At 47.6% G+C, this 27,680-nt stretch overlaps 1 protein-coding gene across 1 annotated transcript; it reads left to right on the forward strand.

Moving 5' to 3' along the window:
• Positions 1–3,902: 3,902 nt before the first annotated feature.
• LOC144103395 (uncharacterized) lies at positions 3,903–20,509 on the forward strand. Its single transcript, XM_077636125.1, has 6 exons — positions 3,903–3,906; positions 4,186–4,308; positions 5,332–5,489; positions 10,357–10,512; positions 18,270–18,438; positions 20,362–20,509. Exons 1-6 carry the CDS (start codon positions 3,903–3,905, stop codon positions 20,415–20,417), a joined length of 666 nt encoding a protein of 221 aa, XP_077492251.1. The 3' UTR covers positions 20,418–20,509.
• The last annotated feature ends 7,171 nt before the right edge of the window (positions 20,510–27,680 follow it).

Genomic DNA, 27,680 nt, shown 5'->3' on the forward strand with positions numbered 1-27,680 from the left:
CTTTCGGGTCCGAGTGTTGTCCGGGGGGATCCGTGACAGCATACGCCATTGGAGCTGCCACTAGAAAACCATGACGCGTGCGGTTCAGTTATGTCAAATGCCTTCTGCAGGGTATACTCTATTTGGCCGTCATTCCCAGTGGTTACCCACAGGGGGATGTCGTCCGCGTATAAGGTTTGCCGCAGCCCCGGCAAGGCGGCAAGTTTGGGGGTAGTGTAACCAGTGCAAGGTTAAACAGGAAAATATAGAGCGCCGAGCCTTGTGGCGTGCTTCGGCTTCCCAGAGGAATGGGCTCCGATTTGAGGCCACCTAATGCAAGCTCTGCAGACCGCTCGGATAGGAATGGTCGGATATAGTTGAATGTCCATTCTTCTGGGTCTATTTTAGAGAGGTTCGTGAGAATGGTCTCTCGCGAGACGTTTTCTAAGGCCTTGTTCAGGTATAGCCCAGCACTACCTTCGTCCCGGTCCGGCTTGCAGGGCCCAGCACGTCCTTCTTAACCTGAAGCATCAAGTCCTGCGTAGGCAAGCTACCCCTAAAGCCACTCATTGGGGGAGGAAATATATCGCTGTCTTCTGCGTAATTTAGCAATCGGTTAAGGATGACATGTCCATGAGTTTACCGATTCAAGACGTGATGGCGATGGGCTGCAGATTCTCGATCGAGAGATTTTTTCCCGGTTTGGAGATGAATATCACCCGTGCATGCCTCGATTCTTGTGGATCTCGCCTGCCTTCCAGTAGATGTTCATTAGGTCGTTTATTGCCGCGACAGACTTGGGTTCTAGGTTTGTGAGCGTCTTGTTCGACACTCCGTGCAGTCCAGCCGCGTAGGTGGTACGGAGCTGACCCAGAGCAAACCAGACCTCAGAATTTACGATGTCTGATTCCAGGATCTCATTGGTGAGGCCCTCGTATGCGGGTAGGGATTCTGTAAGCGACGTGTTCAGGTAGCGTTCCCGCAGTTCGGCGAGTAGCTCTGCGTCTGTACCCTAATACCGATGAATAAGTCTTGTCGAGTTGGTCGCCTTGTGTGGATTTTTTGCCCGTTGGGTCGAGCAGGTAGCGGAGCAAAAGCCATATTGTGTTGCATTTCACTTTTCCACTCATATTTTCATAAATTGCAAAAATTTTTTGGAGTTACAGTGTGTACGTTTCGATTTGGCGTTCAAGTTGTGCCATGCGCTTGCGTAAGTTTCTGTTGTGTCTCTGTTTCTTTCAGAGATTTAGCAGGCTGGTGTGCGCTTCCCACATCTGGAGAGAGTTTATTGTCTGTCATATGATGCGGTTCCTCTGTAGGCCCCTCGACCGTGGTGGTTTTGACGTCGTCTTTGAGTGCAGCGATCCACTCCATCAGGTCGTTGATCTGACTGGGGCAGTCTGTTCTCGTAAGCGTCTGAACCTATCCCAGTCGGTAATGCAAGTGCGCATGGGGTGCAGTTCGTGCAATTTCGTGTCAGATGTCGTGGCTGGTATGTAATGGTCGCTTCGCAGCGTATGTTTTGTGTTGGAACAGCGGGCGTCACGAACATATTTGGGGAGAGTGAGATCCGGTGAGCTATCTATGCTAACGCTTATTCCGATACGCGTGTTTTCCTGGGAATCATTGTCACCGCTTGAAGCTTTTGGGGTTGTTTTTTTCGATAACCCCAGCAGAATGATGGGCGTTAAAGTCGCCTACCACCAGGACTTGTGCACTGGCGACCAGGCGCGTGGCTTTAAGCAGAAGGTCGGGAATTGCTGACCCTCTGTCTTTTTCCTCGGCACACTTTCTAGTAACGAGTATTGTTCGTTAGAACTGTCTTGTATCGCCGTAATGCTGTGTTGCACATAGGTAGCGCTGAACAGGGCCGTCGCCGTCGTCACTGCGTTCGAGGGGGGAATGAATGCTTTATAGCATGGTAATTTCGCCGGGCCGCTAGCTTCTTCAAGGGCTACCACGTGCGGTTGCTTACCAAGGTTTTAGATGCGAAACTGCAGGTTTCCCTGTTTGTTGCGGAACCCCCTGCAGTTCCACTGGCAGACCTCAACTTGTTGGCGAGAGGCCGTGGTGGGATATGGTGGGGATGATTACGGGCAAGGTCGCGACTGGTGGCATAGCGTTACGGCTTGCCTCCAAGGCCGCGAGGCGCTCCCCTACTTGATTGAAAAATGTAGAGATGTTTGTACCAAGCAGGGTTACTTTCCTCTTAAGATTTGTAAGTTTTTCCTCCAGACCACTAAATTTGTTCTCGAGGGCGTTCATTTCGGCTCTTATCTTGTCTGTACCCTAAGGTTTGATTGTCGGTTGCGGTTTGTCCTCCCGGGACGCTTCCGCAGCGCCTTTCGATCCGGAGACCTCGTCGGAAGGAGCCGGCCTTTTGCGGTTCATGCGGCTATCCGCCTCCATCGCATTAGTGGTGGAGGGTATAGCGCTTAGCGCGGGAGAGGGGGGCATGCGAGATACGAGGGGCATGGCTGTAGAGGGGGGTTGTAGTAATTTAAACGGTCTTTTCATTTCGGCCGCCTCTTTCTGCAATTGCTCAATAGTTTCGTCTCTGCATGGTATTTTAGCTAGGAGCTCCTTCTCGCGAGCCGTATAGTTTTGGAGGCCGTATCCGGCCAGCTCACCTGTTTCTTCGAGCAGCTTCCACGCCTGCTCCTGCTCGCACTCCTCCCTCTGTCCTTGCTTCCCTGCCTCGAACTGGCACCCTGGTTCGACGACAGTGGTGGGAAGGAGGTGCATCTGTCGCCGGAATTGCTGCCGCGACGGCGGCTCGACGATCAGTTTCCGGCCTTGTCTCTGGAACGCGTCTTTTTTCCGGACTGCTGGTTGCTTTCCTCAATTTGCTTCTTTCGTTGTCGGTTATGTCTGGGCCGGTGGTCCACGAAGCGATGCTTGCAGTTCTTGCTGTCGGTGTTGTGAGCGCTTTTGCACACAATGCACTTTGGCCTGCACGTGTGCGCTTCCCCTCGGCTGAAAGAGTGTGTTCATCGCCGCATCTGAGGCACAGTTGGGTCATGGGTTTGTAGCAGACGTCCGCCGATGACCGACCCTTCTGCAGTTGACACAGGTTTCGACCTGCTCCCTGTACGGGTGCACACGCAAAGGACACTCCCAATAGCCGATGGTGTCTGGAGCCCTCTTGCCGGAGAAAGTCACCAGAATGGACATTGATTGTCCGTGGCCGCGAACATCCACCACCGGAATCCCTTGGCTGCGCTTCAGAAATCCCGGTCGGACCTCATCGGCTGTTCCGCCATCGTATGCATAAATATGACGCATGTCGTGGAGTCGTCCGGTGCTGACACGTACAATGTCACTTCGTACGCATTGACGTCCATCTTGAGTGTCAGGTTGCTGTACACCGAAGCTCTGAGCTTATTTGGTGTGCTAATGGTAAATGCTTTGTTAACTGTGTTAACACAAGGACTGTCTTCTTTCACCATCTTTTCAAGCGGTAGGTCGAACGCTGCACATGTACCCCGGAGAATATTGCGCAGAGCGATGGTGTGCAAATCCATAGTCTTTTGCTGGTAGACGTGGGTGTGGTGCCTGCCTACGTCGGGCAGGTGAATTTTTCAGAAGAGCAGATTTGGACTTGCCTTCGCTGCGAGGAACGCTGGTAGCGGTGTCGTGCTCCTTCTCCGGCATCGCCGGCGCGTTTGTCGGGTCAGCGTTCCCTTGAATGGCGTTCTTCTCTCCGGGGTGCCGGTAGCGTTCTTGCCGGTTGAAAATGGTCGTCCATTCTCCTTCGGCAAGCTGCGCCGGAGTAATGTCTTCGCCCTCTACAGGGCATTCCATGATGCGATCGTTCTGGGTGGTCCGCGTGGCGAGCGGGTCCCAGCGGCGCGACACCGGTGTTCAGCCTTATCTTGGGCCAAACGCTGTTCAACAAATGTTGACACTTGAAGTCCCGAAAGATGGGTGACTATTTGTCGTACTTGGCGAAATCTGGTATCAGTTGGCATGAAGCACCTGTCCTTATCCTTCGCACAATTCACAGGAACAGAAGTTAACGAAAATCTCCAAAAAGTGGTCACGAGGTCAGAGGCCATTCGGTGCACGTCCGCACTGCTCGGAGCCTCAGGTGTAGCCCAGGACTTCGAGAAATGTCGTGATATTTATGAAGATGAGAGAGTGGTTCAACAGAGAAAGTAAAGACAAAGAAATGGACGAGATATCGACGGGTGATAGGGTAAGGAGGAAGAAGACGATCGAACGAGGTAGTGTGTGTAAGTGTGTTAATAACATTTAATGAGCAGCATAAATCGAGGTTAGTTAGGAAGCCTGAATTTCAGGGGCCATTGGATTTTTCCGGCCATCTTGGTAAGTTCAAAGAAAAGCTGGCAGCCGGAACGTTTAATTCAATTTAGTAGAGATAGGATACACTTTATTGCTCTAACAAGGTTTTTCGGTCAGGCAGAGGTCTTCGTATTCAAGCATATGTCTCCCTCCGTCTTGCAGAGGTCAGCGCCCCTATTCCAGGGCACCGCTGAGTTTGGCCGCTCGCTGTGCATGGATGACCAATCCTCTTTGGAGGATTGGGTTGCCGCTGGAGAGCACACTCTCCCACTGCTTCGCACTCAGATTTTCTGAGCCATGGAATGCTTTATTTCTGTCACATTCCCAAGTAACATGGTATAGGGTGGTGTTGCACCGCACCATAGGCAGATGTCCCTGTATTGGTTCGGGAACATTTTGCTGAGGATGCGTAAATTGGGGAAGCTTCCGGTTTGCAGCTTCCTTCAGTAAACTGCTTCTTGTTGGTTTAATTTGTTGTGGGGAGGAGGATACTTTAGTCTCGCCTCTCTGTAATAATTTAGAATGTCGGAGTACGTCGGGACTGCCCTCAAAAAATCCTCCGAGTCTTCGTTCAAGAGTGCTCGGCTAGTGTACTCGCGAGTGACTCTATCGACCCTTTGGTTGCCTTCTATCTCGGTGTGTCCCGGTATCCAGAAAAGGGTGTGTCTAATGTGATCTTTGGGAAGGCCTGCGTGGAAAAGGATTTGAAGCGCTTTATGACATATTCTGCAATTGATATAGTTACGGCATGCCTCTTCTGAATCTGTGAGGATTGTTAAGGACTGATTCGCGCTATAACCCTCCGCGGCCGCTAGAGCAACAGCCATTTCCTCTCCCACGGTTACTGTGCAGTCCCGTGCTGACGCGCAAGTGATCTTCGTATAGTCTGAGACTATTACTGTGGCGAATTTTAATAGATTTTGTAGAGAACTCGCCGCACATAACAATAATTCGGAGTTTCTGAGAAATCTCGAAATGTGCAGATGGAGTTCACGCAGTAAAAAGACGAGCTCAGATTCTGTTTATTTTTACTTTGATCTTTTGCAGCGTGCCTTGTGTCCTACATAAATGGTCCCGCCTGTGTCATCGTCTGCAATCCCACTCCCACCGCGGTCAGTGTGCACCAACCCATCAGCTTGAAGACAGTGTTCTCCTATGACCAAGTAGGCACATTACCACATCTTCGAAAGGATCATTCAGAGGAGGTATGGCTTAAATAAAAAATCATGCTGAGTTCAAAGGTATAACTTCGCACGTCGGCAGTTGCAGCATAGTTCAACTTATATGGTAACTTACGGAAGTAATCTGAGACAATAGTACCTCTTCCGAATGCTTGCGAGCGAACGACTGACTCCTAAGTGGCTGGCAGCTGATTCGTCATGATAAGCGTTGAAGATATCTGGCCGTAGCTCACATTATACGACGAGTGTTGCTGTGCAAACTGCGTGAAGCAAGCTAGGGAAGAAGATAAGTGCATGGTTGGTTGGTTGGAAGCACTGATGGGCCCCCCGGAGGTATGTCATGGTGCCGAGAGCCGGAGGGCCGATAGGCTGACGACCTAAGCCTTCCGCTTTCTAAAAAACCGCGAAAACCATTCGACGGCAAGCAGCTGGTAGGTCCCAAACAACCCTGAAAGTCGTGGAGGGGCCCGAGGTAGCTGACCCCACGTTAGGTTTTCCTGGCTCCGGCGGTCGGGGCCCGTTGCGTTTGTGGGTGGTCGGGCATACCGTGAGCGGGGTCGCACCATTGGGCAATCTCGATGCTCTCCCTGTACTGGCCAGACAGGCCAGTAATGGAGTCGAGACAAATGAAGGATCAGCGAAAAACCTCGCTTTCCCCCTTCCCATCCCAATCCCCATAACCCGTTCATCGAACCCCTTCCGCTGCGTCCCAGGGGAGATCAGGGGAGTCTCCCCGGGCCCACTTCCCCGGCTGTGGGTCACTATGTAGCTTCTTACCCTCCATCATTTTTTTCCATTTTCCCACCTAGGGGTGGCAAAAGTTTACCAAAGCGTTCAGGCCTTTTCATTTCTTTTAAGATTGAATTAAGCCTGTTATACGTCAGTGGTGCGGGCAGGGACTTACTATTTTGCGTTATTTTTAGGTTGACCTAACCTAACGAATGTTCAAACTGCGTTTGTAGAGGTCGACAGTTGCCATGGCGAAGGGCTGCGTCCACGAAGGAAATCATGCGGAAGATAAACTTTGCAGCCTTGCCGCTCCTCGATGAGCTGTGCTTGCTTGGGGTCCGTCCTTTGCAGCTGCGAGAATGGGTTGCACTAATGGCACAAATAAAATAGTAATCTTCGGCTATTCCTTCCGAATCCAGGTCCATAGGCGCGCGTGATAACAATCGGCATCTGGGTGCTTCTGTTCCGACATGTACACGACCGTTCGTTGTACTCTTGGAAGTATAGGATCTATCTAGCCAACCACCAAGAAAGGTCTTTACGGGGCGATGGTCGCTGACAACACGCAAGTGACTTCGGGAGATGTGTGGCCGAAACTCGCGGATGGTCAATATTACCGCGAGGCCTTCTTTCTCAGCCGTCGACTACTTGTCTTCAGACAGTAAGCGTAAGCGACAATTCGTCCTTCCACTGTATCAGGGCCACCTCAATTTCAGCGTTGCAGGCCTCAATGTGAATACACTACAGCCGGCAGTGTTCGAAACTGTAGCCGTGCAGACTTTTTTACGACTCATCTCGCTTACATTTCGAGAGCGTCTTGCTGACCCCATACGGTCTCGCGATCACTGTGTCAGCATATTGAAACATTTTTGATGTGGCGTCAAAGCAGTTTACTAGCCTGGCGTCGACTACCATACATTGCCATGTCCCATTTCGTACAACGTGTGCATGCCTGCCTGTTTCTCAGGCATACGTGGACTTGGTGACACTGGACTATTATCAGTTCCTTTAGGGATGGCCTATAGCTTATATATAGCTCATACCAAGAAGCACGGGCAGTCATTTGTGTCTGTGTAGCTCCTCCTGAACTAGCCGCTCTTGTGAGCGCGTGATGTGCGACACTTCCGTTTGTGCCCTGCGATGTGTGCACGCGGCGAATTTCGCTTCGTGGTGCCAACTAAGGAAAACAATGCAAAATGGTTTTAGACTCTGGTACGTGCGAGTTGAACCGAGTATTGTTTGTACCCCTTTCGCGACAGTACTCGCTACTGTTACTTCGTTTTGTATGGGGAATTGACGTTACTAAGAGCAGTTCGTGCAATGAAATTGTGTTTAAAACCAGTTAGGCGAATATGGTTACTGCCAGGCACATGCGTTTTCAATGCCACGCTGTGCCGAGACACGCAGAGTGATGCTTGCGAGGCACGTTATACAGGCGCTCTTATTGACGCATGCGCTGCTCCGGTGGCAGCGTAGCAGGTCGATAGAGGGGGGGGGGACAAAGCGTTTGTTAATAGTTTGGGCTCCGTGTTCCACCTTTCCTGTGGCGCCTTGTTCTCCAACCTTTCTGGCACCACGGTAACTTCAGCGGGCAGCAAAAGGGAGATAAAAGCATTGCATGCTGGACGTGTATTGCCCAACACAAATGACACTGCGAAAACATTTTTTAGCCATTTTAACGTTTGCGCATTGCTGATACTACAAGCATAGCTAAGGCTTGACGATTGGTTGCCACATGATCGTCCCAATGAACTACACGTTTACCTGGTGCTGTCTATGATATCCCTCTCGTTCTTTTTTTGCAATAAAGCCCTTCGACAGTCTTCATAAGCCATATAGTATGCTATTCATAATTTAGGTCTTTCATCACCACGGCCTAAACAACGCTGGTCATCATACTTTTAGGAACGAGTTTTCCAGTTTATTGTTCTTATTGTTGAAAAAGGCACCAATACGGAGATCTCGAAAGATGCACTCAAGCGATACCCAACTGCTCGAGGCTGAATATGACAGATGCCGGTCGCTGTAGGCACGGACAGAATGAAGTGCTATCAGGAGCAATATGAGCAGGAACACGGGAGCGCGTGGCAGATAGCCTCACGCCCTGCTCGTGGCGATGAACGGCTGGCAGCACTTTGGAGAGCGCTCTGCTGCGTTGCCTGCTTCTTAAAAACGGAAGAACACAGCACCCTTTCCACCTTGGTTCTGAAAGCGGCCACCACGTATCGCTACAAGCAGGATTCGAGGCTATCAAGCACGCGCTCTCGTGTTCCTGCTCATATTGCTCGTGATAGTACAAGCGACGTAATGTTATACTTCGCGAAACCAGCTAAAGAAGCACTCCCTGGTGTTATTAGGGGCGTGCTTTTCGTTAGTGAGAAGGCGATAAAATTCGCATGCTCTGCTACTTTTCTCGCTGCTAACGTGGTTTTATTTAATGCTCTAATTATTTCATACATAAAACTGGCATGAAATTTAAGAAAATATATAGGCGTGCAGAGGCACGCACTGCCTTACACTTAGCTGCCGCTGTTTTCGATTTTGGGAAAGTAGTCGTCAATTGATAGATGTATCGCAAAGTTCAACCCAAGAGTAAATTTAAAAATGCATACTTTGGGCAGAAGTGGATCGCCATTGCATGAGAGAGCAATTAAATGGTACTTTTTGAAGGAAAGCACCCAAGACACACTTTAATGCTTGTATTTTGTTCGTTTTAAATGATAGTGCTCAGGCTCTTTTCTTTAATACCCAGAACACCTTTGAATTCATTTTTACAGTATTTTTGCAAATCATGCAGTTTGTGCAAAGGCCGCCGGCGCACTCAGCTTCCGTCTCCAGCAGTACTTCCAGCGGCTGGATGATGCAAAACCAACCCCGTGTGTCGCTCGATACAACGCGTCTTGTGCATCACCCGAAAGATGCAGCTTCATGCTAAAAAGTAACTATTATTGCACATGGCATTCCCCTTGCATAACACACAACCATGAAAGGCTAACCAACGCACTGACCAAGTGCGCTCTTTGGTGCGACAAATAAATGATGTTATGCAAGGCCTCACGCGTGTCTTCTTTATGCGCACGGAATAATTTAGCTATCTGCATTCAATATAAAAAGTGATCTCAGTGCCTTCTGCATCTAGAATAATAACTGCCCATGCCGAAATATAACACGTGTCAGTACAATCCTTTTTTCAGTAGCGATATCTCTTTTCTTCCTTCTACTGCGAAGCTTCGCAGCCTTAACAGCGCTCGTATTTGATAAAGTATGAAATCGCATGACTTGAGTAGGAAATCACACGATGGCGAATGATAACTACTGCTGTCTTATTGCTATGTAGGAGATCATATATGCGAAGGCAATGGTGAGGCCATTCGGTACTGCAGTTCAACAATCGTAGTCGATGTTTCAAACTTGTGCTGGCTACTAGGGATCTACCGAAGCTGCAGCAGCCTAAACTGTAGCGTGCCAACCGCCCACCTCGTCAACTGGACTGCAAGTGGTAAAGGCCGGGAATAACTACAGCTGAGCAACACTGACCTTCACGTCTAGCTTTGGTTCTGAGTCCCCCACCCCATCGACGACATCCGATCACTAAGAATGGCTGACGTAGAGTTGTCGAAACTGCGTTGTCTGCTCCACAAGGTGGATGTAGAGGGCCTGCAAAGCCTCGACGACGCTATAATGTCATGGCTGCCACGGCTCAGAGAAATGGAGCCAGAAGAAATGCCGAACGCTATCTGCGATGCTGTGCAGGCAGCGACGACGAAATCAGAGGCTCTGTGGCGCATAGCCTGGGTCCGCAGTTTTTTGCTGCCGCGGTTGTACATCCCGAAGTGGCAGTTTTACAACATCCATGCTGTGTTAACAACGCTTGATTGCTCGAAGCTGATGGCGCGTCTATCCTTGGAACTTGAACGTTACTTCTGCATCTCCACCGTAACCCATGCCCTAAGATTGCGCGGCCGCGCCCTGTACGGCTGCTTGATAAACGAAACGAAGTGCCTGCCTAGCCAGGAACGTCTGGTCTACGTGGTTATTTGCACTATTCGTCCCCAGATCGCTCTTCACTTTTCGGGGAGGGGCATGGAGTGGGCAGTTCGTCTCTCTCTTCGTAACGCGCTGGTGGGGATGGTCCCCGGTTCTCTTGCTGTGGTTCACGCAGAGTGCGACCCGGCCTCGCAAGCCACACCCACGTCGCTGTGTCCACCGACAACGCAAGAATACAGCGAGGTGCGGCTTCCAGCTCATCCACAGCCCACAGCGAATTTCGTCCCGGGTGGCCTGGCCGAACAAAATTCTGCGGCTGGGAGCGCACAAGGCAAGTTTGTTTTTCGCTGCAATTTGGATGAATGGATGGATGGATACGGCTAAACCCTTTAAATCGGGCGAGGGCTCAAGCCACCTAGCCATGACTTATGAAATTTTACTCTTCTTCTGATTTTGGCCACCAATGAGATAACCTTCGCTTGGTTATTTCTACCCGCTTAAAATCTGCTTTCCCTTCACTGTCCTTATATTTATTCTGTTCAGAAAGCGCTCCTCATGTTGTAGGTTACATTACTATGCTCACCACATTCAATCCGAGCGGTCGCTCAACTTGCGATGGAAGGTAACCAAACTTGTTGCACTACTTATATGTTGCATGTATCGCGCAAACCTTTTCGCAGATTTCTTTCATTCCATCAGATTTTACCCAAAGTTATACCATTGCTTTTAAGATATATGTAACGCGCAAGTCTTTCTGAGAAATGTTCAGTTCATCAGATAAGTTAATCAATTACTTCTATATACAAAGGTGGTGACGAATATAAGTAAGAAACGACGGCAGAAAACAAGTCTCCACTAACTGGCTTTGTTAATCACTACAGGATGGACCATTTGCTTTTTCGCGGTAGATATTACAAAGCCCTTCATCTGGTGAAAGCCATGCTTTACTCTAGACATTTCGTACAGAGCACCCAACACAACAGAGACCCTCCAGAGAAAGGCCACAGCTGATGGCGCGGATCATGTTCTTGAAATGGCCGCCACTTAGTGTAAAAATGTAGGCCGATTCTGTAAACAAATTGAAAATGCACGTTACGATTACGTAAAGACGAATTTTACTCAATACGCTCTGCTTAAAACCTGCAGTTTTTCTTCCTGTTTCGTTTCCTGGGTCATTCTGCTTTCATTGGCTGCGTTACATTATGCAGCCGTAATTCAAACTGGACGAAGGACGAAGGATATCGCATTACGCGAGCTCGAATTAGGATTTGCCCAATGAGCATGCTGGACAGGAACGGGACCTCACCGCCACTTGAAATGATGAGTATAATTATTTAAGCGGCTTATACCGCCGTACCAGCAGAGGCTGCCTTGTTGGCTGCATGTAGAATTTATTAACGCGAAAGCATTAGAACGCTATGTTGACGCTGGAAGTGTCCGCAAAATTTTTCGCCAGAAGTTTGTCCCCAGTGACTTCACAGCACTCCCCGTTCAACACCAGCTCTGATGGCGATAGTGGTAGTTGGTGACAGCGATGATGACGATGGTGATAGTGATGCAAACGATAACAATAGTTACAAACGATGAGAGCGATGTTGATAGTGGTGACGATATCAATGTTTTTGAGAACAATAGCAAAACGTTCGTGAGTTCGAGTCTCGCAGAGATCATGGGTTAGGTTCTTACAAAGGTAAGGTATGCAACGTCAGGATTATGCAACGGCTCAAGTCGATGACATCATGTGACGTCATGTGTATGACGTTAAAACACGAGATGGAATTCATGAGCGTTGACGTCATAAGTTGATAACGTCACAAGATAGGTGATGTCATTACTTTGTCGTCCCATGTCATATGGCGTCATGAATCATGTGGCGTCATAAGTCGATAAAATTACAAAGTACGTGACGTCATGAGTTTATTGCATAAGCCTATGACGTCACAAGGTAAGAGAGGAAAGGAACAGGCTTTCGCATTTCTGCTCTCAAGCAGACTTTACTGGAATCGTGCAGTTTTTTGGGGTGTCTAATATGGGCGTCTTGCAGCATCCGCAATGGCACCCTTTGAAAGTAATTGTCGCGAAGGCAGGCACGCAGGTTTATCTTTAAATGTCCCGAAGTAAAGCTACCAGCGCTAAATTAGCTAATTAAGTAGTGTTATTGGCGCCGGGATGGTGTTGATTCCGGTGGATTTTGTAAATATACTTTAAGAAACGAACGTGATTAAGTGCAATGTTTATTTCTGTTCGCAGATCCGCTCCTTGACATGGTCTTGAAGCTCAAGCACATGACGCAACATGTTCACGGCCAGTTAAAGTTAGACCGGAAGCACGCAGAGCCACTCCGCAGTGTCTTTTTTATCACGCTTTTGTTAGTTTTCAAGGCTTTCATGCTGTCTGATTTCATAGCCCGTTGTGCCTTAGGCGGTGCGGGCTGGGCAACATAATTTCTCTTTCTTTTTCTTTTCCCACACTAATATATGTCTGTTTTCCTCATTAATTGGGTGGGCCGGAACACATTTTTCTCATTTATTTTTATTTAGTCCCAACATAATTTGTCTGTTTTTCCCACGATAGCATTAAGGATCTCGTTCTGCAGAAATCTCGCTACCGCTGTTGTGAGCGGAAAATCCGTAATGACCAAAATGGTGGCCAAGTCACACGTGGAGCGGCTGCACTGAAAAGTGATTAACACATTTGGAAAATATTTAGATTTAAAGCCAGCCACACGACTCAAACGTTGTACTAAGAAGCAAAAATATAAGGCAAACCAATTGCACTTGAAAGAGAGTTTCGGTAATTAACTGGAAATCGCACCCCCTGACGCCTGATTTCCGAGTCGTACACGCTACTCCTAAGCCATGCAGACTTGTTCGTCCGGCTTTGTTAACTGAAGGTCTAGTTCCTGTCGTGTGGGCTTTAACGTATTCTGCTTTATTACTACGGTGCGCCAGGGAACGTACGTAAAATTTTTGATGTTCTTATTACTGAAGTAACAATTAAGATAAGAATTAAGATTCTTGCTTTTCAGTAGTGAAAATTTGCATATAGGAGGCGAGCATGAAATAATACGATATATCGCGAAAGCATAGTTACTTCTTCTGATGTATAACGTCAACAGAAATCAAAAATAAACAAGAACTCGCTAAATTTGCTATTCAGTAAAAAGCTACGGCTTGTAATTACAGCGCAATCGTTGAAAAGGAATTTACAGTACTATGTTATTTCGGTAATATATTTATTTCTGTAGCAAAGTGAACTTGAAAAATTATAAATGACACAGTCGAAATGCGACCTGCTCGCACTGATATTATGGAATTAGTCACTGAAGATAAAACGCATTGTGGGCTTGCAATGCGAGACCATTTTCGCTAAAACGTTATTCGCAAGGGCAAAGAAAGACGTGTAATCTCTTTGCGCCAACACTAGTTTCTCTCATACGGCCTTTTGGAGCCAAGGGATAAATCAATGAGCACGTCACGATTTTGTGCTTCCCAAACAGAAAAAGAGCAGACATCAGTAGTATTTAGATCTTTAGATTTAGATCGCGAGCCATTGCGGTCTCGCCTTGAAGTGCATACGAGCGAATGACGCTGTTGGTTTTGGTATTCTGTAATTCCTGCCGTGGATATAAATTGTTTGTGCGTGCGTACTGATTCCGCTTATCTGAGCCCAGCATACCACGTATGTCATATGTACAGCTTTCCATGCATTTTGCCACGCTGTTGTTTTTTTGAATCCCAACCCTATCCTGGTTTGAGTTAGGACCTATAGTATGTGCAAATAAAACATACCGATGCTTAGCGTACACTTTCTAACTTTCACTAGCATCGGGCACCCTTACTGAAAACTTTTCATGTTTGAAAAAAAAAGTTGTACAAGGCGCCATATAAAAAACGAAACAAATATAACTTCGGCCACATTAAACCCATTCATATCGTTTACAAGATCCAAAAGAAGATTATGCTAATCTTTTTGGATATGTACCTTACCGAACAATATTTTTTGCCGGAACATGGCCATGGTTTAGGGAAAGGAAAGTGTGCGGAACCTTTTTTGTGCTGCAGAAATAAATCATTAGGAACACCAAGACTGACAAAATAAGTCAAGAAATTTCTGCACACTTTAGCAAAGGCTTTGTTCTATTCTCTGCTACGCAACTGTTCTTAAAAATTCGAATTCGAGGTCTCCTGCTCTTAGGCTATTCACTTTTGCAGCAGTAAATTACTGACCAATGTAGCTGGTGCGGTAGTTCCCAGCGTTCGGCTGCCGAACTTAAGGTCACGGTTGCAATGAGGTCCACGGTGATTTTTTCGATGGAGGTCAAATACAAACACGCCTATGCGCTTTGCGATGTCAGTGCACCTTGAAGAAACTCACGTGGCCTAAATTACTATATATACTACACTAAGGCCAAAACGTTTTTGAGGCGGTTATGCAAGACTTGCAAAGCTCAGTTCTTCACTATATTTCGGGCAAACTTCAGTGTTGTATGACGCAGTCTGTCTACATTGTCACGTGATGAACCGAATGCCGTGAAGAATGGACGAGCAGAGTGGAGGGATGGTGGAAATAAATTGTTTATCGGGCTGACTTGCACTTACAAAGAAACGTTGCCTACCTGGTGTCTCGTGAGTTTAAAGCTGGTAAAGAAACTTCGAGATAAGGCATTAAAAGCAGCTGCAACAGTTTCGAACAATGTAGATGTTGCATGCAATCATTCAATATGAAATTGGTCGTATCTCACGCCACAAAGTAATAGAGGAGCGTGCTTGCGATTTTCACCATGAACGAACCAATAGCACAAAGGTTTGCGACAATATGTTTGTGCCTATTTTTAAATACCTTAAATTTCGATGGAACAAATAAATGGCCCATTCGGCCTAATTTATTTCGGCAACTTTCAGCAGGAACAAGCAGCGCAAAACTTGCCCGCAATATGTATGGTTCCTATTCGCCTACCTTATGGTGGGACAGGACAAAGCAATAGCCAATTCGTTCTAATTTCTCCGTTTATTCTTGTGACGAAATGATTGAAAAATATGCATTACGGATTTGGCAAATTGCGCTTTTATGTGTGTTGTCATTCAAGATTGCGAGAGCATCGCGTTTATGATGCTACCGCCATATTGCAAATTTCTCGGGTTCCCTACAACAGACCCCCATTGTCCTCGGATTAACACGAAGGGGAGAGACCGGATTATCAGATCATGAACTGGTTCCAAAGGCGCAGTTCTCTCTCTAAAAGTGTGCAACCCGATGAACGAGAGAATAAACTTTCAGGTTTATTTCCTCAGCTTCTCTTTCTCTGCGATTACTGTTACTTACCCCTGGACATTTGACAGAGAATTACATACATTTGCTAAGATTTTGGGTATGAATCCTGAGAGGCGGTGGAGTGCAAAAAACTCCCAACTTTTTTAAGTGCACGTGCAAATGTTTTTGAGAATTTCTTTTGTTACAAACACTTTCGGGTGTGTATGCATGCTGGAGTGTTTTTTTTTATCTTTTCTGTAGAACCCGGCAACTTGAAAAAAAGTACCCTGAACGCACTGAATAGTGCTTTGTGACGACACTGACTTAAAAAAATCGTGCACTCCTTGGGCATCTATTTATTCCCTAAAGTTTGACTTTAAAATAGCGCTAATGTAATTATTAAATACCTGTTAACTGGCTTGAAATGGTGTAAGTTCCAGAGCTCTTCATAACAAGTTACGTATCTGCGCCAATCTTAGTTATATATCATGTAAAAAAACACGCAAATTAATTGCTTGTCGCCGTTTAAATTGCTTTCGCCCGTAGTTGCTGTCGCCGGTTTCTGAGACCTGGCTTCTCATCGCCCTCCTAAATGATGTAATCTTTTGTTGCCTACACTGCAAAGTTAAAAGTAAACACCAAAGTGCAACAGCATTTCAAGGCTAAGAACTGAAAATGCACTAAAAAACCAAGCTGTAGTGAAGCTGTTTTTAGCCGTCCAGTCGGCGCCACTGCATGCCGCGGCATAATATAGTGCACGCACACATGAAATCATGTTGCTCTTTGCACATTTTTGCTATTTTGCTATATAATTCGATTCTAAGTGGATTGGTTGAGGCCCCTCTACGAGAAAGCCCCTACATAGAATGCATATGATAATCCGATGCCTCCTACTACAGCGTCCATGGTAGCCCACGTGTCTCCTTAGGATGTTAAATTCTACAAATCATGGAACTACCATAGTTTCTGGCTGTTCGCAGTGCACGGATTTTGTTAGCTACCATGCAACTTTTCAACACATTACAAGTGATGCATTGAGTGCTGATCTTACGCAATACCTATGTTAAAGACGTTGTCGGTGTGTACAGGTCCAAAGAGCGCAGATTTAGAGAATGCGCCTGGCATGTAAAAGGATCGAGGTTCGAATCCCAGTGCCGCACAATTCTCAATATGGTAAAAAAAACGCACTCCTCGTGTCGATAAAATTTCACAATCAGGCCACGGGTAGAGCTTGATATCCGTGGCCAGAAGCGACAAGGCACTCAATCACCGGAGAAGGATATGGCCACCATTGTGCAGTACTTGGCCTGAACCTAATATGTATTTTAAACTAATTAACTCTCGGCGTTCACCCTCCTACAGCTTCGGAGCAACTGACCATGGCAGCGGTCAGACCTGTGACTCAAGAGGGTGCTTAGAATCTCTGCTCCTGAGAGGCCTCTATTAGAAATTGAACCAGGCAACAATTAACCCAAGTCAAAGAATCGAAAATAAGCTAAGTAAAAATACCGCACACTGTTAGGATGGGTGACCTCTATACTAAGTTACGCAGGTAGTAGGCTGGAGACGAGGCATTGGGCGACTGTGGCAGAGGCTCTGGAAATAGTATGGGGGTTATTAGCAAAGTTCGACACAGGAGTAATTTACGGATCATGAATACCTTTCCGAAACGAGAAAATAGGAGGTAGGCCTACCTGTAAGAGCCACAAACGTGTGAATAAAAAGGAAACAGACCTCATACTGCACGCTCACCATGGCATCATGCAGCATGTGGAGGTCCTCGGGAAGGTACCTTGTAGCGGCTAAAGAATAGTAAGGTCTCGAATTAGCCTAGACCCCTCCAACAGCCGCACTGCGCGACTGCTGCGTATCGCTTGATGTTGATTTCGATATCTGCTGCCGGCTTTTTTTTTTGCTGCTTCTTTAGTAACTCTCTCATGTATTATCTAAATGAGTGATTTAAGATAATCGTACTCTATCCGCCTTTACTGAGGGTGCGTTGTATTCCATCGTGAATGCGCCGAAGCCGATGGCTGCACCCCAGTGCTGATGTTTCTTAAGGACCCTTCTGATTGCATGTTGTCAAAATTTTGAATTCGTTCCTTACGAGTACAATAAGAATAAATGCACAGAGCTGTTAAGAAAAAAAGGAAAGCTCTTTTGTGTGTTGCCTCGTGATCTTCGCTTTTTACACATTCCATAGGAACAGTAGATATTCTAGTAAACAGTACGGGCATAATTAAAAAAATGCTTCATTTCTTACCATTAAGCCTGTATCGTCACAATCGAAGCTGTGTCTGCACTTAAGGGGTTCAAACGTTTTGCTTAGCCAGGTATAATATCTTCATGGCTGGTTCTTCCTCGTCTTGTATCTATGTACTATAGTGCTGTCACTGTTAAATGTCACTGCCAACCCGTTCGTGTCTACTTTTCCTTAGAGCTCTTAGTGAGTTTGTCAACAGTTTGATGATGAAAATAAAGAACTGAACTGCAGAAGTCATCTTCAGTGCAGAAAACTTGGGGGAATTAACGTTTGTTTGTTCCTCAAAATAAACACATGTATGGTCCGCAAAATTACAACAACCAAACATTTGTGATGAATTTTAAATAAGTGCATTTCCGAGGGTCTTAGACGCTAAGAAATTGCGGATCAAATGACTAAGAGAGGCACACGGCAAACTTACTCTTGGAAAAGAACCCAAAATAAGAATTAGGTTCTCTTAGGTCTCAGATGTGGAGCTCTACCTGACGCATTTGTGCCCCAAACAGTGATTGATCCTGTATTGGATACTGGCCCTTCGAAAACATCAGTTTTCCTTTGGTCGCTCATTACAGAGGCTGAACTGGACGTTCCAACTCAGATTCCGAACGGGTTCTTCTGCCACAACTGCTTTCAAGGCTTCAACGCAAATGAGTATTTGCAATTGCACTGGCAAAAGGAACATGAATTTAAAAACTGAATACGGGTCATCTGCTTCTAATGTTCATGTCCGAGCACTTCCAGGTAAGGTTTACATTCTTGCATCTGTCAGTTACCACATAATGATCAGCCTTACCACGGTCCCCTCATTGCAAAATTCTTTGAATTTACGTTCAATGAATGCTTTCTTGTGCTAGCTAAATCAGGGTTTTCCCTTCCAACTTTTTAGCTTCACCCTTTCACCTCATTTTCCTCGCTGCCCCTACAGCTTCCCCATTCTTGGAATATACTTTGGTATCCAAGAAAGTATGCGTTACATTCTCTTCTCATAAACTGGCCTGCTCAAGCCCACTTCTTCATTTCAGATCAAATAATTTTAACTCCCCTTTGCTGTCCGACAAACTTTGGTATCTTCCGGCCTCTATATACGTATTAATTTACCTCCCTAGCTCGCGGAGCTTTCCTCATCTTCAAATCTATCCCTTGCGTTAGCCTCCATGTTTGCACAGCAAGCTTCTGTACATCCGTCAATATGTTATTTGAACATATTCGACAGTTGCTGGTAAAGCACTGAGTAATTGATTCCTTTTTTCGAAGACGGCAGGCGCCTGCAACCGCCAGACAAAAAAATGCAAAATTATAGACTATCTCAAGGTTTCCTCTTCCTCGTTAGCTTTTTAACCTTATGAAAACTTCTGTCCGTTCAAACTACTACCAAAAAAACCCGAGGAGCTCGTACATGCAACCTCAGCAGTTTAGAATATGTACTACCCAAATCGAGGCCAACAACATTGGAGCAGTTCGGGCGAACTGATTCCCGTGAACTCCACGCAGAGCTTAGAATGGAGAATGTACAGCAGTGAGCATATCGGTCGAATGATGCTTGGGCTAATACTATAGGAAATTAATGGGTGATCTATTATCGTGTCGTTGATTTGTAAATTCACGAGAACAAATTACGAGCATATTTCTTATAGAAATTTACTTCAGGACAAGTGATAATTATTCCTTTTGGAATGTTTCACTCGCACTCGCTGGAAGTTCAAAGCTCCTCTAAACACAAGCCGTCGCGTGGATGTGATCTACATCTTCCTGGAAACAAAAAAGAAGCAGCTTCCCAAAGGCACTACTTTTGTAGAGAGAATAAAAATAATTCCATCGGCTAATTAGCCCGTTTGGGCAACCGTTATAAATTATTGCCATCAATTTAACACCATTTTTTTAGTTTCGGATTGCTACTTTTTTTAATTATTTCTATATTCAAAAGTCATGCCGCTTTTTATCAGAAGATTACTGAAAGTTAAAATAACGGCCGGTAAAGTTCTTTGCAAGCACTCTTCCAACACAGACAACGATAATTTACACGATTCTTACGCTTTTCTGTAAACTCGAGCCTGTCATGTGTCGTGCTCTTCATGCTCTGATGACGTTGGCACAACGTTGAAGAATAAAACGTGAATATCATGTTATGTGAAACTACGTTAAAATAAAAACAGCGAAAGAAGCACGAGTGGTATAGAAAAAAGCGAGAGAAAGTGACATCCCGACCTCCAAGTTAACTTTGCCGGTTGTCTCAATTTCAGTCATAAAGGTATACGTTGTGACCAATTTGCCTATTGTCTTGGATAATACGAGCCGGCGTTATAATTTATCACCCTTTGCGCAAAACTCAAATCTCCTGGGGGTCACCTGTTTATGATTTGATACTGCCTTCTTTCTCAATGACCTATTAGTCTAGTTTGTAGAAAGAGTAATGGATCACTGATTATTCACGGTGTAAAAAGTATGAAGTGTGCCGCGCCGTGTGGTAAGTTTCTAATACCGTGCAAATAATTCTAAATAGAAAAAAAGACTCCGTTTATTGCTGCTGACTACTCTCAGACGGAAATATGAACCCTTTGATCAAAACTAAACCCCTTCAGCTATTATATCGCTTTACTGTGCTCATCGTTCCGGTATAACACTGCAACTTGGAACATTTTTTCCTTCTTATTTTTACACGCGCAGACATGCTGCAGGAAGAGACGAAGAAGTTAGAGCTGGAGGAGCTTCGGACAACTTGATCTACGAAGAGCACCAAGGAGATTATCCATGAAATACTTTTTTCTTCGAAATGTTGTATTTACGAAGTCTTTGTTTGCATGTGTTCAATATTTCTGCCATAAATTTTTACAATAAAAACAACCTGCGCTGGCAGGTGCAAGATTGTACCTTAGCTTCCTCAATATATATATATATATATATATATATTGTGTTTAGCAGACTTGAAGAGCACCGTCGGGATCACACGGAATTATAAGCCCTCAATTTGATTATACAGGGAAAGGGTAAATGTTGAAAATTTGATTGCCAGGAAAATTTCTGGCTGCTCGCAACGATCAGAGCTCTGAAATGATTCGCGTGCATCTTAACTAAGATCATAAATGGCAGAGAAAGCAAGTGTACGCCGTAAAGACGCATTGTCAGGCTCCACTTTCAGCTTCCGCCCACAGCTCGTGTGAAGGGGCGAACATAACAGAGAATCATAGACAAATTGTCTGACAACCTGTTATTCCGCTTTGTCCTGGTTTTTCTAGCCTATCTTGCCGGAAGAATGAACGGCCGGGATGAATCAAGGATCGACACGTGTCTTGTGGTGTTTTCATCCCCATGCGGTGTTGTTTGATTGAACCCAGCAGCGGCGGCCGCATTTCGGTGGAAGTGAAACGCAAAAGGCCCTCGTGTGCTGTGCGACCTCAGTGCGCGGTAAATATTCTATTAGAGTAGCCAAACAAACCAGCAAACCTTGGATTGCGCTGGCTCGTGTCATAAAATTTCACTTTGAAAAATGAGCACAATGCGTCTCGAAATGTAATAAAAAACTTGGGAGGCTCTCTTTTTCAGATGCGATCACCATTTCGTTTGTGCGAAGACTTAGTTGCGGATCGATATCGATGGCGAAAATGATTTTCCGAACTCCTGTCAAGTGTCTCGCCGAATAGAGCGGGACGTCAGCGAGCAGTGGTAACTCTTCTGAAGCAAAAAAATATATATGGAAGTCCTTTAAACACGTTTGTAAGGTTAAAAGTTTGTGTTTTTAATGGCTGTCTGCCCTACTGATTTACTGAGCAACTGATTTACAACCTCGGTTATTAGGTGATACGTCCGACTACAATCTAAAATTTCAGGATGTACACAAACTGTATGCTTGTGTTTTTATTGTCGGGATACGACTGGGACTGCCCCTTCCTCGTTACGAACCATGGAAAGACTATGGCAACAGATAATCGTCCTAAAGACGACGTGGAGAAATTGTCTGGTGTGTGCGCGCGACCCGCTCGGTGTTCGCTGGGATCTGTGGCCGGTTCTCCGGTCATCCTTGTGCCTGCCTAGACTTCGGGCCACGCAACATCTTTGGTGGAAGTGCTGCTTAGACGATCTAAACGCCACGCAGCTCCGAAGCGGTCGTCAGGCCAGGTCTGCTGCCGTCATGTCTCCATCCGGCGAGTCACGCATCACTCCTTCTGCTCCTTTTGTGGTCGTGGCTTCTCCGCGTGACCCCGGTACCTTTTCTGGGAACGACGGCACCGATGTCGACGACTGGTTCAGCCTGCATGAATGAGTGAGCGCCTATAACCGGTGGGATCTCACCGTGATGCTATTAATGATATTTTAGTGGCACGGCGCGGGTCTGGTACGAAACTCATGAACACGAAACGACAAGCTGGCCCACGTTTGACTTTGTTTGACAGACCCGACGACCGAAAGCTCTCTGCGAGAAAGCAGCTCGCGTCGCGCGCACACACCGGATACTTCCTCCACATCGCCTTTACGAAGATTATTAGTTGCAAGCCACTATCGACCGTGTTCCTGTGCGCGCCCTGATTGACACCGGTGCTCATGTATCAGTTATGAGTGCTGCCTTCCACCGTCACCTCCGCAAAGTCCTCACGCCTGCCATGTCCCGTGAGCGTGTCACGGATGGTGGCACGCCTGCTGTCGACGCTATGTGTGAGAGAGAGAGAGAGACTCTTTAATGAAGAAACAGAGAATTTAGCCGGCGTTTTAATATCGCTGGCATGCTACTCTGCATGCTACTCTGCATGCTACTCAGCATGAACGCTATGTGTACCGCACGCGTTACTTATGCCGGTCAAAGTATACCGGTTCCGTTCACCGTGCTGACCACCTTTGCCCGTAACCTTATCCTCGGATTGGGTTTTTCGACTGAACATTCTGCCCTCATTGACTCCTCGCACAGTATCCTACACCTCGAACTTCCACTGCTGGATTAATAACCAGTCGACATATCACTGCGACTGTTAAGTACCGAATATGCTCGCCTGTCATCCCGAATCGCCTCTTTCGTTCCACTGGCCCCATCTCGCCCAGTTCCCGATGGCGACTATCTCGTTACGCCCAACATTGACCTCCTGCTGACCCGAAACGTTGGTGTACCTCATACCATCGCCACCGTCCAAGCAAACGCCCCCTTTCTGCCTTTCCTCCATTTCGGCGTCTGTTCTCAAGTGATCCCGTCCGGCATCTGCGTGGCTACACTGTCCCCTCTCGCTCCTTGCCACGTCGCTAAGTTCGAAGCCACCTCTGCTCGAGACACCGCCGCCCCGCGCCGGCAGTCTCCACTGTCGCAGGACTGTGATGCCCACCGACCTCTGTCCCGACCAAACTGCCCAGCTACGTGCCCTTCTCGAATCTTTTTAGGATATTTTGATGTGAGAAACACCGCGCTGGGTCAAACTCCCGCCGTCAGGCACCACATTGAAAGCGGCGATGACCCTCCCATCCGTCGCCGCCCCTACCGGGTCTCTCACGCCGAGCGTCAGGTTATTAATGCGTAAGTTACTAAAACGTTTTCGAAAACCATTATCGAACCGTCCTACAGTCCCTGAGCCTCACCAGTAGCAATTGTCAAAAAAAAAGGATGGCTACTAGCGTTTTTGCATTGATTACTGCCACTTGCATGAAATCACTAAAAAAGACTTGTACCCCCTCCGAGGTATCGATGACGCGCTTGACTCCATGGTGCCAATTTCTTCTCATCAACCGGACTTCGCTTCGGGTATTGGCAAATTGCTTTAGATGACCAGGACCGTGACAAGATCGCATTTGAGACCCCTGAAGGCCTTTATCAATTTAGATTATGCCTTTCGGGTTTTGGAACGTGCCGGCCACATACGAACGCATAATGGATGCCCTTTTGCAAGGCTTTGATTGGTCCACCTGCCTGAGCTTATTCGACGACGACATTTTCTTTCGCCCACATTTTCCTGTCACCTCGCTTACCTTTTCCAGATCTTTCCCTTTTTCGTCATGCCGGCCTGCAGCTCAAGTCGTCTAAAGGCCAGTTCGGGCGCCGTCAGCTCACCATCTTGGGTCATGTCGTCGACAAGATGGGGGTGCACCCTACCCTGATAAGATCCGAGCCGTCAAAGTTTTTTCCCGGTCACGTTTTTGTAAAGACGCCACCTTCATCTAGGGACCCGACCAAGCACAAGCGTTTTCCGACCTGCGGCTTGCTACCATGCCAGTCCTAGCAACTTCAATGTGACTGCTCCCACTGAAGTCCGCACTGACGCCAGTGGCTACGGCATCGGCGCTGTCCTCTCTCCGAGGCAATCCGGACAGCAACATGTCATCGTCTACGCCAGCCGCCTCCTCTCTAGCCCGGAGCGGAATCACTCAATTACCAAACGTGAGTGTTTAGCCCTTGTCCGGGTTGTTGGGAAATTCCGCCCGTATTTATACGGACGCCTCTTTACAGTTGCCACAGACCACCATGCGTTTTGCTGGCTATTTCCTTGAAAGACACTTCAGGATGGCTTCGTCATTGGGCACTGAGCCTGCAGCAGTACGATTACTCTGTACTCTAAAGGTCTGGTCGCTTGCACGCCGATGCCGACTGCCTTTCCTGTTACCCCGTTGGCCCGTGTGACAATTCTGGCACTGACAATGAGGACGCTCTGTGTTCTCTCTGCCCTCACTAACATGGCGAAGAACAGCGCCAAGATGCCGAGCAGCGCCCAATTATCGACCGCCTCCACACCTTCCCATTCGACCCTCCGATGCGCCGCTTTGTGCTCCGTGATGGACTTCTATACTGCAGGAGCCTTAACCAATGTGGCCCAGACCTCCTTCTCGTAGTGCCTAAACCCCTTCGCACTGCTGTCCACCAAGAGCTGCATGATCTCCCCACTGCTGGTCACTTGGGTGTCTTCCGCACTTACGACCGCGCTGTCGATTCTTTTGGACCCGCCTCTACCGCTGTGTACTCCGCTATGTTGCAGCCTGCGATGAATGCCAGCGCAGGAAACGCCCCACCGCTCTCTCAGCCGGTCTGCTTCAGACCATTGACGCCCCATTTGAAACATTCCATCTCGTCGGCTTAGACCTTTTGGGACCGTTTCCGGCATCCACCTCGGGGAAGAAATGGGTGGCTGTTGCCACAGACTACGCTACTCGTTATGCGATCATGCGGGCACTCCCCACCAGTGATGTTGCCGATGTTGTTTTGAGCGACCACATCTTACATCTTGGTGCTCCCCGTCAAGTTCTAACCGACCGAGGCTGATGCTTTCTCTCCAGAGTAGTATTTGACATTATTCGGTCATGCTCTACAAAACATAAGCTCAGCACCGCCTACCACCCGCAAATTGCCTCCCAGAAAGCCTCAACCGCACTCTCAATGATATTCTGGCTATGTACGTTTTTCCGGACCATCGCGACTAGGATATCGCTCTCCCCTAAATGGCCTTCGCCTACAACTCCTCCCGCCATTACACTGCCGGTTACTCCCCTTTTTTTTCTTTTGTACGGCCGAGAGCCCCTCCTACCTCTGGACACGCTGCTTCCCACTTCTACTGCCCCTCCGTCTGCATACGCCCACGACGTCCTTACTCGCACTGACCACGGCCGCCAACTCGCATGCTCCGAGCTACTCGCTTCCCAGACCTCTCAGCAGGAATTCTACAACGGCCGTCCCCGTATGGTCTCCTGCTGCCTTTGCTCCTCGTCCTGCTTTGGTCACCACCTCGCCGCGTGGGGCTCTCTTAAAAACTTCTCCCGCTATATTGGCCCGTACCATGTCCTGCGCCAAGTCACCGCAGTAATCTACGAGATCAGTGCGGCCTTCCGTGGTGCCACGTCCTCTCAGCATCAGACTGATATTGTGCACGTTTCCGGACTCAAACGTTACGTCTCGCATCCCCTTCACTGCCCTAATGTACACTGGTACGGTGCCTTTTCGACCAGGGGGCCGTGCAACGGATAATCTTCCTAAAGACGAAGTGGAGGAAGTGTCCGGTGTGTGCGCGCGATCCGCGCGGTGTTCGCAGTGATCTGTGCCCTGGGCTCCGGTCGTCCTTGTGGCTGCCTACACTCCAGGCCACGTAACAATATTTCATACATGTGTGACATCATGGTCAATCTTAATATGCAGCAGGTAGCTAGGTAGTTAACGCCGTTGTCTCGCCTCTTAAGGTCTTACTAGTGCACGATATTGTGACAGTGCGCAGCGCGTCTACGGAGGGCCGCCATATCTGACGATATCTTTCTTTCTGGGACACCGGAGGCGCTTGAGGAACAAACGGTATGGCACCAGGAATCATAGGGTGTCGGGGGCCAATGCTCATTAGGTGTCGAAATGCCGACAGCCTGGCCCTCATCTTTATTTGCGTGCCGACAGGCATTCAACAGGTCAAGAATGCCCCGTAAGAGTGAAAGAGGCGCCGGCAGGAGGAGGAAAGACCCAAGCCTGCGAGGGGTACGGGGAAGAAGGGAAATGCTGGAAGGCATCGGAACTGAAGGGAGGGCAAGGAAGACTCTCTAGCCTGGAAATAGGAATTGACGAAATGGTGGGGGAAAAAGACGAGGAAAGCTAGTAGTCAGTAGGGTGACGAGCAGGGCCCGAGAAGGCACCGCTGGGAGTCTGTCCTGCGGCGCTTGGGGTGAAGCCGAGCCTCAGCGAACGAACAACGTGAACTCCGCAGTCCCTTCTTCCCTTTTGACAAACACTGGGGCGCCAACGCAGCGGCATGGAAACTTGGGCACCCAAGCCCTGGCACCATCTGTTCGGTAATATGTAATTCTTTAATATATGCTTTGTTCCAACTGAGTATAGTGGTGTCCTCCTCCCCGTCCCTTGTGGACGCGCACAGTATGTAGGATCGTCAAGATATCGTGGAGTCACTTCTTTTTTCTGTGACGATGAAAGAAATTGAAGCAGCCGGACCTCCTATGAAACCTGCTGGTTCAGCCGGTGCCTCCGAGAGGGAACGTCTCGACCTACCGAGTGACGCAAGCAGCCAGGCAAACTTGCTGCACTCGGAAGAAAGCAATGATTTTTCAGCTGTTGAGTGATTTATTTGAGTCCTGTACAAAAGACCAGACTAATATTGCTCAGAGGTACAGCGCTAATGCTGCGCGAGTATGTTCACTGTCTTCACGGAGCTAAGATCGTCGGCGCACAATCTGTTTGTGCCAAAGACTCCCACTGATACTCTCAACCGCATCAACAGGCAATCCCCATCTGTGGTCTTGGAGGCTTGCTTCCCGGTAGAGATTAAAGACGTGAGGGCGAATCTTTAGAGGAATGTCGTCGCCACCTATATCGCAGAGAAGAATACACTTGTAAATTTCAGCACAATGAAAACACTCTGTGGCACCAGCTTTCCTTCTTTCAAGGTAACGGCACTGCGCTAGGCGTCATTTAGGACGTCAACGGAAGCAACTGCGTCTCCAACCTGCCCATTTTCATCCAACCATCAACCGAGGGCGCACGGATACTGGAAGCTCAGCGCCTTAGGAGTTCAAAGTGCGAGATCTTTACTTTTTAAAGGTACTCCATTCCAGCGTACGTTAAGCGGCCCGCTTCCAAAACGTAGTCTGCCCTTCAGTTCCAATGTCCCTTCAGTGCTGGAAATGCATGAAGATCGGGCACGTGATTAGTATGTGTAGTTTTTCTTTCGTGTGTCCACGGTGTTCTCAGCCATAAAGCGGCCATGCTTGCAAGCCAAGAGCCCTAAACTGTCTCAACTGCCGCAGCCGTCATGACGGTGCCTCAAGAGATTGTCCACGCATATAATGGGTAAAATGACAAAAGACAAATGCGCGCAGAGAGAAGCCACCGTTCATGTGCGACGACGTCGTCGCCCTCGTCAAATGTCTTCTAAGAGTGTAGCGGCCATTAAAAAAGGACGGTCCAGAAATTTCCGCTACTTGCACTCCCTCTACACATGCTGCTCAAAAACATGAGAGCCATATCACTGGCGCAGCAGGCATGATTTTCGAAGAAATGCCTTGGCCATTCCTACCAGTGCTACACACACCTA

Source organism: Amblyomma americanum, chromosome 9, assembly GCF_052857255.1.
Source record: "Amblyomma americanum isolate KBUSLIRL-KWMA chromosome 9, ASM5285725v1, whole genome shotgun sequence".
Classification (NCBI taxonomy): domain Eukaryota; kingdom Metazoa; phylum Arthropoda; class Arachnida; order Ixodida; family Ixodidae; genus Amblyomma; species Amblyomma americanum.